This window comes from Miniopterus natalensis, chromosome 15, assembly GCF_054644295.1.
Source record: "Miniopterus natalensis isolate mMinNat1 chromosome 15, mMinNat1.hap1, whole genome shotgun sequence".
Taxonomy (NCBI): domain Eukaryota; kingdom Metazoa; phylum Chordata; class Mammalia; order Chiroptera; family Miniopteridae; genus Miniopterus; species Miniopterus natalensis.
In genome coordinates, this window is record NC_142095.1 from 2,905,957 (window position 1) to 2,918,577 (window position 12,621).

General features: G+C 59.0%; 1 protein-coding gene across 10 annotated transcripts in view; it reads left to right on the forward strand.

Moving 5' to 3' along the window:
• CACNA2D2 (calcium voltage-gated channel auxiliary subunit alpha2delta 2) overlaps positions 1-12,621 on the forward strand; it is a 110,691-nt gene that overhangs the window by 19,537 nt on the left and 78,533 nt on the right. For all 10 annotated transcript variants that reach the window (XM_087824696.1, XM_087824699.1, XM_087824697.1 and 7 more), the window contains exon 2: positions 2,507-2,588. In XM_087824696.1, the coding sequence (XP_087680822.1) occupies positions 2,507-2,588 (82 nt within the window). The remainder of the gene's footprint in view (positions 1-2,506; positions 2,589-12,621) is intronic.

The following is a 12,621-nucleotide window of genomic DNA, read 5'->3' on the forward strand; positions in this document are numbered from 1 at the left end:
TGTGTGTGGGAAAGTGAGTGTGTGTTTTGGGTCAGAATTGGACTTTATCCTGAGATTTGGCTCTTCTAAAAAAACTTTTAGGGTTGAAATCACCTTTTTTGATGAAATGATGGTGATGATAATAATAGTAATAATAATAATAATGTGTTGTCTGAGCAAAATAAAAACTTGGCATCCATGCCTGTTCTTCACATGTCTGTGAATTCCTAGAACTGAAGACCTATAGATACACTAAAAAAAAGAGTCAACAGCCTGGGATTGCATCAGTGCCGTGCTGGTAAATGTTTACAATTTGCCCTCCAGGGGGAAAAGGAAAACTGTGATTGGCAGCATTTGCCGATTTATAAATATTCCCACGATGGCCGATTTCACTCCCAAGGTGACGCCGCCGAATGCATAGCTGGGAAGACACGCACACCGTCGGCTCTCGCCGACTCCGGCTCACCCCTGGGTGAAGCTCTGGGTTCACCACTTCCTGGCTGGGTGACCTTGGGCAGGTCACTTAACACCTCTGTGCCTCAGTTTCCTCATGAGTAAATTCAGGAAGATGGTGTTTGCTTCTTTGTGAGGATTGGAGCAAGAAAGCCAGCACCGCACCTTGGACATACATAGCGGGTGTCCCTGTACCTGATAGCCCCAGGAAGGATAATGATTGGCATTCTGTCCCCTAGACCAGTGAATGGCTGAGGTTCAGGGTCAGGGCCAGGGCAGGACTAATTGTTCCCCTTGGAGATCATCTCCTTGACCTCACCCATTCATGGGTCACCTGCCTGGTTGGACACAGGACTGTGCAGCGGCCCATCTCAACATTAGGCCCCCAGGCTCCGGTTCAGGAACACAAAACAGCCACCTGTCACACTGTCCACCCACAGCCAGGGCCAAGCGATCAGTGCCTGGTAGACAGGAACCAGGGCCAAGCAGGCTCTTCATTCTTCACCGGGCTTTGCCCTCCCCCAGCGGGCAGCCTGATTGCCCTTGTGCCTGGCCTGCAGCCTGCCCTCTGCAGGGTTAGCTTTCCCCTGCAGTGAGGAGTGGGTTAGCTTTCCCCTGGGTGGGGAGTGGAGGTGGACATCAGGCTGTGGCTCAACCAGCAACAAGCCAAAGCTAATACCTCTTTCTTTTGATGTTGATTTTTTTTTTTTCATCTCGGTCCTGACATTCAGCTTGGCAAATTGCAATTAGTGATCTGCCCGCCTCCTGCTCTGAGTTCCCATGCCAACCAACCCGGGCATACACAATGGCATGGATGCAGCCCCCCAGCCACAGGCCTGAGGAGGGGTGTGGAGCAGGGGCAAGCTCTTCTGACCCACCAAGCTAGAAGAGTCCTGGCACCATGTGGCACTGGGGGAGGCAGGGAGGTAGCAGGCCCAGGGCAGGTGTTGGGGCCAGAGGCTGGGGGCTAGCTCCCCCCACCCCTCCCTTGCCCTGTGGGGTGTGCTTGACCTGTGGCATATTTAAACCTTCGTGGTAATTGTGTGAGCCCTCGCTGGAAGGGCCTCATTCTGTGTCTGTGGGATGGGGCGGGTGAGAGGCCTTTTCAGATGCATTAGAACAAGGGGCCCTGGTCACGAAGGAAGCGCCTTGGGCAGTGTGGACCGTGTCTCTCTGGCCAGCCCCTTTGCTCACCTGATCTGGCACTGCCTGAAGAAGGGTCCCAGGTTAGAACCTGGGCCAGGCCTCTCCTCAGGCACCGCCCCTGTTCCTGGGTTTGAGCTGAGAATACAGAGCCGTGTGACTGCCTGCCCATCCTGTCCACTCCAAGGATCCCTGGGCAGCATCCTTGACCTGTTCTCACGTGTCCTTCTCATACCTTCTGAGGTGGCACCAGTGAGAAGGAGGCCTGTTCAGGCTGGTGGCTCAGGTGCAGGACTCTCGGGGCTTGCCGGGTCCCCAGAAAGGGGCAGGATGGTCTGAACTGAATGTGCGGGTGGGTGGTTCCTGTGGGATACCTAGCAAGGGCCTCAGATAAGCATCTGTCTACCAGGGCACTGGAAAGGTAGGGGCCGCCTGAGTTGGGAGATCTCCGTGTCCACCGCTCTGAAGAGGCCCAAAGGGGCCAGTGCCTGCCCGGGTCACACAGTGACTTGGTGGTAGTGGCAGCAGCCACTCGTGTTCCCTTTCCTTCCCCAGACCCCACTGAGCCTTGGGGATAGGAGGCTCTGGGATCCAGCAGCACCCCCTGGCCCCCTTCCATCTCCCTCCTCCCAGGTGTCCAGAGTCCCCAGATTCAGAGCAGCAGCAGCAGCAAGGGCTGGCTCCTCACCAGGAAAATAGTCTTCCCGCAGGTTCCTATAGCTGCTGGGCTCCCTCCGTGCGTTTAAACTCCAGTCCGCGCTCCTCCCTGGCTGCTCGACAGTGCCTGGGTCTCCGGGTCTGGATTTCAAAGGAATCACGGGTGCACTATAGTGTTTGAAGGGGTGGCTGCTGCTGGGCACCCCTGGGTGCTGGGCTGGGCTGTTCCAAGCACCAGGCGGGCACTCCTGACCTCTCTCCTCTCTGCACGCAGGGTGCAGCACTGGGCACGGCGCCTGGAGCAGGAGATCGACGGCGTGATGCGGATCTTCGGGGGCGTGCAGCAGCTCCGGGAGGTAAGCCTGCTGCCAGGTGCTTTCCCTTCCCAGATCCTTTTCCACAGGGGAAATCAGGAGTGAGGACGGTTTAGTGGACGTTGTTGAGGACCTGGTGTGGTGAAGCATGTGTGTCTGGACCCTCGGGGGCAGGTGGGGAGTAACTAGAAAAACAGCGACTCCTCTGAGTCTTGGCCTGTTCTTCCTGAGGTCACTGTGCAGAGTGGTACCCAGCCGGCCCTTGCTTCAGGCCTTGCAGGTTGTCAGGTGGGTGAGGTCGGTGTTTGAGGCAGCGTCTGGGGCGGGAGTCCAGGCCCGGGAGGGTCCAGCCAATGCAGCTGTGCACAGGAGCAGAGGGACTGTCTGCGGTGAGCGGGGTGGCCAGGCCACACAACCCCGGGGGCAGTGCCGCCCGCCCAAGGCGCTCTTTGGCAAGATGAGTTGAAAGCCTGCGTTTGGCGAGATGAGGGATCAAGGGCGGGAGGGGTGATTGATTAGACCAAGCAGCCACATTCATCCTTGGAGATTATGTTAATGTTTGAAATGGTGATGTGAAGAGCAGGCCATCCGTCACCCCCAGAAGGCTGCAAAATGTATCTCTGTCAGTCTCCTGAGCCATCACTTTTTATGTGAAAATGCAGAGGCTTGGAGAGCCGAACTCTAGGAGGGGCTGGGGGCTGGGGCCGGGTGTGACCAGGGGATTGACAGGCACCTCCTGCCAGTGGTCTCCCGGGGACAGCAGAGTAAATGGAGTAACTGCTGCAGAGTCCAGGTCCCGGGCTCAGTGATGAGATGCTCCTCTGTGTTCCTGTTGTCCCTCTTGGTCAGGGCCAAGTTCAGTAGATGGAACCTATGTGGGGCAGCTACCGGGGGTGTTGTTCTCGGTCCTTCCCCCATGTTTAGCTTATAGCAGGTGCCCAGGATATGGGGGCGGCAGTGACGTGGCGGTAGATATAGGACCTCTGCACAGGATGGGGCTCATCTGGGTGTCTAATGAGTTGGTGACGTGGCAGGGAGAGGGAGTCCAGGCCTGGAGGCTGGAGCCACCATTCGCTGGGTATTCCCAGGGCCCAGCCTCGCTGAACCCCCTTCCCTGTTGTTGGGCTTGAGTTGCAGTAACCCCATCCCACTCCCTTTCCGTGAACTCGCAGTGACTCAGCCGCACTCAGAGCTTTCCGAGAAGGTGCTGTAGGCAGAGCTGCCCGGAACAGAATCAGTGTGTGCTCAGGAATAGCGCCGGCACTAACTGGGACCTGAGTGGGCACTGCCAAGGGCAGCACGTAGGTTAATGCAGAAACGAGAGTTCCCTGGAATGTGTCGGGTGCCCGTCCAAGTTTCGCATCGGGACGTGAGATGTACCCCACGGAAGGAGGTAACCGTGCACTTCCAGTCAAGAATCTTCCGTGCTTTGAATCCTCACCTCGAGGACATTGTTAATTTGTAGTCATGAGCAACTTGGACCTGGAAAGTTTGCCAGTGAGAATGTAACACGTATTTCTCATGCCTGAGATTTGGTTCTGAGATCCAGTCTGTTGGAACCACTGTGCTTCCTGGATGGTGAGGATGAGAGATGGAATCCTGGCTCTGTGGACCCACTGTGTGTTCCTGGGCAAGTCCTGGACCCTCTCTGATCCTCCTTTTAGATCCCTGCATGGCTGGGAGGTCTGGCTGGAGGATGGAGGCAGTGAGAACGGCAGTGGGCACAGATTCACCCCCTTTTTTTAGAAGTCAGATTGGAATTCCCTCATTGACCATTTTCACTCCTAGGATGTGCTGTTTCTTTCCTTTCCGATGGCAGTTGAGCGATTCCAGATACTTTCATCAATGAGCACGTGTTTCTCCACCATCTCGGCCCAGTGGAAACCAGAGTCATGCAGCTGGCTGGGAAGGGCTGGGGCTTCTGACTCCTGTTCCGGGAGCTCCTCTGGCAATGCCTCCCCTCTGGGAAGGGTGGGCAGGGTGAGCCTAGGGAAGTGGGAGCTGGGCTGGAGCAGGGGCCACGGGTGGTGTGGCTATGGCCCGCCTGGCAGCAGGCAGAGAAGTGCTGACCTGGCATTCTGGCTCCTTCTGGCATCGCTCTGCCTGCCAACGCTGCCAGCTCTCCAGTGGCTCTCTGTCCTGCTCCAGTTTTTTCTCACCTGCTTCCTCAGCCTCTTACTTCCTGCTGACAGCTCTGGGGCTGCTTCTTGGCACAGGGCACTCTACTGAGGTGGGCGGCAGAGAGCAGGTAAAGAGTTGTAGAGGAAAAGGACAATCCTGGGGGAGCCAGGAGGGAGCCAACCGGTTGGCTCGCGCCCCCCACCCAGACTGAGCCCCCATAGCTCCCCTTCCAGTGCATATGGGAGGGCCCTGTGCCTAGCCCATGCCAGGCTCTGATGGGTCAGGAATTTTCTTGCTGCAGAGCCCTAACCCAGCAGCAAATGCTCCCATGGACCCTGGCACCAGCTTTCCCACTGGGGCCGCCTCTCCCCAGGCTTTCCTGAGCTGATTCGGAGCTGCCTCAAACACCCTGCAGCTGGGGGATCCTGAAACCTGGGCCACCTTGGCCTTCTTCCCCTCAATGGCTCTCTTCTCTACCTGTCCCAGCCCTAGAGGTGGCCCCCCCCACCCCCCAGGCTGGGAGCCACAGAGCTGGCAGCTGCAAGAGTTCAGAAACTGCAGACGGTGGCATTTGGGAGCATTTTCCTTGCCTTGGCACTTTCCTCCCCGCCTCACCACAGCCCCGTGGGGGTATGACAGGGTGCAGACTGTGGCCCATTTACAAGTCGGAAAGCATGGCACATCTGGGTGGGGGGGTGGGGTCTGTGAAGACCCCCATCATGTTTCCTCATCTAACCCCAGGACCAGCACATAGTAGGACCACCCACTGTGGCATGGTGCTCAGGTGCCATCCCCACCCCATGTTTATAGCCAGACACTCCTGAGCCATGCCCTCCAGGTAACCAGCCTCACCTCCCCCCAGCCCTGGCCTAGTCTTGCCATGAGCAGGTCACAGAAGTGTGGCACCTATTGCAGTCTGCCCTGTCCAGAGCCCCTGGAGGCCGAGCAAGCTCTCCCAAGCTCCTTCTCCACCCCACCCCCATCAGCACCATATTGTCCCCATCCTTGGGGGGAGAGCAGAGAGCATATGCTTAGGCTTTGAGCTCATTTACATAATGAGGCTGATCAGGATGAATAATTCATCAGGTGCCTGGGGGTGTGTGGGGGAGATGTGGAGATGGTCAGTCTCCCCACTCTGAAGCCCAGGTCACTCTGACAGATACAGCCAGGGAACTACCCCCTCTTTCTGGGGGTCCAGGGTAGAGGGGGACAACTCTGTAGACCTCGTGGGAAAGCAAACTAGGAAAGATTACAGTCAGACATAAGGAAGGACTAGTACTCATCAGGTTCAACAGCCCTGAGATGGGTTCCTGGCCTGGGAGAGACACGGTCCTTGGAGGGGCGCTACGAAAGGTGAGGGAAGGCTACCTGGCCAGAGAGGGGCTGGGAGCAGAGACCTGGGATGGCCATGTCTGGGACCCCCTGGGAAGGCTCAAGCCAAGTCTGGATCTATGAGGGTTTTTCTCAGTCCACATCATACCCCCCCCCCCCCATTACCTGGCTTGCTGGCTGGGGCAGAAATTGCTTAAAGCCCTGCCCATATCCCTCACCACCTCAGCCCCCATGAGGGTCTCAGCCCAGCTTCTGGTTCCTCCCGTGTCCTGGCATTCAAATGGGGAAACCAAACTAAGGTCCTGGCCACTGTCTCCACCTGCCAGTCTCATCCTGGAGCCCCGACAGGCCAGGCCTGAGTAGTGGTGGGTTTGGGCAGAAGTATCAAGGCAGAGGTGCAGGCCTGGGGCCTGCCTGGAGGGGCCACCCTGGGGCAGCGCCCCCTAGACGTCTGAGCTATGTCCACAGAGTGCAGGACCCCAGGACTGAGTGCTCCCTTACCCCAAGTCTCCTATTCCCCACCGTGTGCTTTTCTGGACAGTCATGGTGGTTCAGGAGGATGGCATCCGTGTGCCCCACTCCTTTGCAGAGCCAGGAATGGTACTTCCCAACCTGTGATGGTGTCGTAGTCTCAGCCCATCTTGTCTGCCTCCGGCCATCCTGCACCCGTCTGCTCAGTGCTCCCTGGGAATGTGTAATTAATATTTGCGAAGCGCCACATCTGGAGCTGGCTCTCGGCAAGGACCAGAGTCTAGCCGCATCAAGGGCCCCTTTCCTGAGGGGCTCAGGGAGATGGAGACAGGGCCCCTGGGTAGGTTCCTTAGAGACCGGCCTCTCCATGTCTCCCCACTCCCTCCCCGACCCTCACTGGTATCCCCAACTCCTGGAACACGTGCACTCACACACCGCTCAGGAGGTGCTGGCCGAGGCTGTGGTTAACTGCCCCCCTGTTTGGGGAGGGTCACTCAGGTGGGGTTAGCAGAGTCCAAGAGTGACAGCTCCGAACCCTGTCAGGGCTGGGGTAGCAGAAAAGGAAGGAAGCAGGGATGGGGAGGTGCCAGGGGACAGAAGTAGCCCTGGAGGGTCAGGAAAAGAGAGCTCAGGCCGTGACCCCAGACCCCACAGCTGGTCTGATCCGAGCACTGTGGTTCCCGTGGGCCCCGGGAGACAGGCCTGCAGCTCCCTGGCCCCGCAGACCCCTCACACAGGACTGGCGCTGTTCCAGCCCTGTGCGCAGAGGGAGGTGAGGGGTGGGAGTGGTGAGGGAGCCCCACCCCTCACAGCCCCTCCCCACAGCTCCCCAGAAGCCTCTGAACCACTCTTAGGGGCCCTGAGCTTGCTCCTCACGCAGCCCCCACCGCTCTTCCAGCCACCTCCCAGCGAGACCCCACGGTGCCCTCCTCTCCTGGCGCCGAGGGATGTGAGCCCTGTCGGGTGGCAGTGGTGGGGGCGGGTGTGAAATATGCTGCTGGGTAGGGATTGCTGCCGCTCGCCTCCCTAAAAACCCACATATATTATTCTTTAATGGAAAGTTAATTGTCCTGTTGTTCCTTCCATATGGTCCTCTTGCTCAGCACCCAGCGGGGATGCAGGGGGCTGGGGGTGCTCCTGAGAGGGCGTCTGAGCCGTGGTGAGTCCGCCACTTGAGCGTAATTGGATACACACAGGCAGATATGTGGGAGCCTGGCCGGAGCCCTGCTGGGACCCCCTCTTTGTCCCCCTAGCCCAGCCTGCTCCCCACCTCTTTCCTTCCCAGGCCCTGTCCTGGGAGTGGCCCCTTTTGGCACAGCCCCCCCCCAGTGCGAGGTCTGGGAATGCTCTCTCCTGCTACCCCGTGAGGAGACACGGGCTGGAGGGACTGGCTGTCGCCCCCTGCTTGCTGCTGCCCCACACGTGCTCCCTTGTCGCCTGCAGGAGAAAACTCCATCTTTGAGAAGCTTTGCAAAAGCCGTTTCAGCTGTGGCAGGAGCTCCCGCCTGAGGGCCAGAGGACTAGCTTGGGTCTCTTGCACTCCACCCCAGAGAGGGAGTGCAGGGAGGTCATCGTGGGGGGAGGGCTGCCGCGAGACACCTGGCCCTGGGGCCCTGGCTCATGTCAGCCTGCCTCTCATGGGCACCACCCACCTTCAGGGCTGCTAAGGTTGGGCCAGGACCTGTGCCCTTCTCTGCCTCTGCCCCCTCCCAGGTCTCTCCTCCTCCTGCTCCCCAGAGTTCAGGGGTTTTAGGTGAGAACAGCCTCACAGCAGGTAGCAGATGCAGTGACAGGAAGGTCCCCAGAGGGGTGCTAGTGGGTGGTTGCATCCTGGCCATTTCAGAGTCTGGTGGGGAAGGCGGGCGCAGGGACTTCTGCTAAGATGCCCTTGGGGTTCTGGGATCACCTCGGCAAAGAGCTGCTGCCCAGGCTCCTGCGGAGGTTGTGTGTGTGGAGGGGACTGGTCTGTGGGTGAGGCACCTCTGGGTGGGATCAGCAGACCCATGTCTGTGGTAACAGACATGGGAGAGGAGCCATCGGCTTCCAGCTTATACCAAGTGGTCACTGTGGGGCCACATTTGAAGTCAGCTCCCAGAGGATAGGGAATGAACGTCTCAGAGCAGGAGGGAAGAGCTGTGCCTTCTGCAGGTGGGGCCTGCCTGAGGTCCCCCAGCTGTAAGTGGCAGAACTAGAATTTGAACCTGGAGCCTGCTCCAGTGGCAGCAACTGAACGGTGGCTGGTGGCAGGTAGGGATGGCAGGGCTGGACTTTCCGCGTGGTGGGACCCGGGGCATGTTCTCTTGCGTCTCTGAGCCTTGCGTCCCCATCTGTGACATGGGGATCTGAGCACCCCTGTGCTCATGGGAGACAGGATCTCAAAAGAGCAGGGACAAGGAAAGGCTGCAGACAGAACCCTGCAAATGTGGGGGTGCCTTTGTGGAGCCCTCTGGGAGCTGGTCACAGCTTTGGAAAGTTCAGATGCCCGAGGTGTCCCTTTGGAAATTGGTCCCCTCTTCCCCCCATCTTAGTCTGCTGGGCTGCCGTAACAACGCCGCTGCCCGGGTGGCTTATAAACACCCGGCTGTTTCTCTGGGCTCTGGAGACCGGGAGGTCCAAGGTCACGGCATCCACAGATCTGGTGTCTGGTGAAGGCCACTTCCTGGTTCGTAGATGGCTATCTTCTTGCTGTGTCCCCGTGTGATGGGAGGGGCAAGGGTCTCTCTGGGGTCTCCTTCGGTAGGGCTCCTTCCATTCACAGGGGCTTCCAAAGAGCCTGCCTCCCAATACCATCACTTTGGGGACTAGGTTTCTACATGTGATGTCGGGGGGAATACATCAGTCTGTAGCATCTGGTGAACATGACGTCTTTTGGGAACCTTGTGTGGGAGAGACACAAAGGCCATCAGGGCTTGAAGAAACAGGGCCCATGAGCCAGAGAAGGGTGGGTGGCTTGGGCCAGGAACCTAGGGAGCCAGCTGCAGAGGCACCCCTGGGGAAGGCAGGCGCAGGTGGAGGGAGGGAACCCTACACTCCAGAAGAGGCCTGGGGATCTGTTTCTCAGATCAGTCACCCAGCTTGTCTCCCAGCCCAGTGGGCTCAGGAGGGGGTGGGGCTTGGCTGGCAGTGGAGTAGGGGTGGCAGGAAGCCACCAACCTTTGGGCAGGCCCCAGGTACTGGCACTGGGGATGCAAGGTCAGAAAACGGAGTGGCCGAGGCCAGGGCTAAGGGTCAGGGGCTCTTGAGGGGGCAGCACGAGGGGTCTCTGGTACGTTCTCCGACTGAGGTCCCTCAGTTTAAGAAGGGGTCTCAGAGGTGTGATCAGAGCCTCAGCAGGCAGACAGACCGCACTGCTCTTTGGAAGTTTTGGTCCAGAGCCTGCGGCTTTGCTGCAGGCCCCTCCCTGAAGTGGGCACCCCTCAACTCTTCCCCGTGGGAATCTGGGGAAGTTTGTTGACTTTCCTGAGGCAAGACACTCCCTGACACACACACATGGCAGTGTCCTGATGAACAGCGGTCTCCTCTGGGGGCCCCAGAGAGGCTGGCCTTGCATCAGGACAGCTAGTGGTCAGCTCCAAAGGGAACCCCATACTTACAGAGGGTTGAGGCGAGGCCAGTCTGCTTCCCCCTACCCCGGCCCCTGCATCCACCTCTGGAGAGTGATGGGGCTGCAGGCCCAGAGCTGGTCTGGGTGATCAAGAGTGGAAGATGGGGGGCTGGGGGTGGATAGAGGGCCTGATGGGTTTCCATCTGGGCCCCCCTGGAATGGCCGCCCCAACTGCATTCCTCTCTTTTCCTCCACCCCATCATCGCTGGATCGGTGGCAGCCACAGGGACACTTGCCTGAAATTCGTGAAGCCCCGAGCGCTTGGCAGAGGAAGACAAGTAATCGGTTCTGACAAACCACAGCTGGCCCCAGGGGCAGCATGAGCAGCGCTTACCGCAACCAGGCGGGAGACGGAGGCGCAGCCTGGCCCCCTCCGCCCTTCCCAGCGTGGCTCCCTCTCCCTGTGAGCGGAGATCTAGGGTTCGGGGATGGTCACAGAGCTCCAGACCTCCCGCTGTCCCACACCTTTCTCTCAGCCCTGGAACCTGGTACTTCTGCAGGCGCCTGGCAGGCCCCTTGTGTGGGGGAGACTGAGGGGGAAGGTAGATCCTGGGTAGACTCCCCAGGCTCCCTCCTCACCCATCCTTGGTTCTCATAAATCAGGGAACCAAGTGTGTCACCCCAGGGCTTGAGCACCCTGGCCTGAGGATGCGGGGCCCAGCCCCCACCTGAGAGGACGTGCATTCCACAGATGCCTGCGGTGTACACACGTGCTCTAGGTGCCCACCAGGCTGGCATGGAGTCGGTGCTCAGCTGGTAACTGTTCAGTGGATGGATAAGCATCTGAGGACTGAGGAGGGAGAGACGGGGGGTCTGCTTGTCCCACAGGACCGTGGGAGCTGTCCAGCCCCACATGGGCGAACTGAGACCCAGCACATTGAGGTAGAGCTTCGGGGCCTGATGGCCCCGGAGAAGTGGACTTGCATGAGGTCTGCTAGGCTCAGCCCCATTTAGAGGCTCCCTGGCTGCTCTCTGGGAGGGAATGGAGGGCGTAGGGGCCGTGGAGAAGGGCTCAGGAGGAGAGGAGGCACCTGGTGTCAGGCTGGGTCGAGGGAGGCTGGGCTATTCCCAGAGTGACTCAGGCGTGGCCAAGGTGTGTGGCCCGGGCAGGGAGAGTGAGGAGCCTTTGGGCTCCTAGCCATCCATGTGCCCCCCCCACTAGACTTCTGAGCTTCTTCCTCTCCACCCACTGTCACTCTCCTCACCCCATCCTCTCCAGGCCTCTCCCCAGTTTGAAACCCAGCCTACAGCTCCCTCCCCCAGAAAGCCCTCCAGATCAGTGCTGAGGCCTGTGGTGTATGAGGCCCCCACTCCCTTCTGCTTTTGCGTCCTTCGGGTACACATAGAAGGCTAGAGCTGCCAGGAGCCTCTGGTGGGCTCAGTCCAGCCTCCCCATCATATGGGGTAGGGTGACCATGACCGGCAGGGCAGGGTAACGCCCAGGCCTCCCAGGAATCTACCTGAACATGGGCAGTCAGACCTAGAAGGTAGCTGGTACCTGCTGGCTCTCGGTCCCATGACTCTGGGGGACACAATCTCTGACCTGCTGAGGCTGTGTGAGGTGGAGTGGAGCTGATCACATGTGGAAGAGAGAAGAGACGCGTGATGCTGCACGTGGGAATGTGGGTATGTGTGTGCATGTAGACGAGAACATGTGAATGCGTGTGTGTGCAGCTGGGGGTGTGAACAGGTGAGTGCTTGCTGGTCTATGGAAGGGAGAGGTTGGGTCTGCATGAAATGCTGTGTGGGGGGATGTGGCCAGGCCTTCGTGTGCATGTGTGTGAGTGTGATCCCACAGGCATATGCTTCCTGAGGTATGACCAGGCGAGCGTGTGCATGCGTGTTTATGTGGCTGAGTGCACAGTTTGTGCTCTGTGTGCAGGAGAGAGCAGGCGCCCTTATGGGCCAGGGTGGGACTGCAAGGAGGTTGGTGCCAGGGGCTCCATCACCAGAGCAGGCGAGAACCACTTAACTGATTAATTAGTGAGGCTGAGAAATGGCAGTTGTGGGTGAAGTGCTCCCATTCACGCACACACGGCACACACATCATGTCCCTTGCATGGTAATCATCCCCGTCTCTGTCTGGTTTGTGCTCAGTGGCCCTGCAGGGGGCAAGGTGCCGGTAGGCTGTGGATGTGTCCTCACACCCCTGTGTGTCTGTGCCCTGCGGTTGGTGCTGGACTAACTGACCCCTCGTGCAGAGGCTGGCTGGCAAGGCCACCTGGGACCCTGTCCCCATTTCACAGATGACAGAGCTGTGGCTGGTAAGGAGCATCAGGCAGGAGCCTCTTCTCCAGGGTCTGGGCCTCCTGGTGAAGGGCAGCAGCCCTTCCTGCCCCGGGCTGGGGTCCACCAAATGTTACCTTCCAGAAGTGGGGGGATACTTTGGGTACCTACAGGGGTAACTGCAGAGCTGGAGGCTACAGGGAGCTTCCTCCAGCCCAGGACAAGCCACTCCCACTTAGCACCCTAGGTGCCTGTCATCATCTGCCTGGACACCTCCCTGCTCCTGTCCCCAGAAAGCGGCTCCTGCTCTAATTCCCCTGT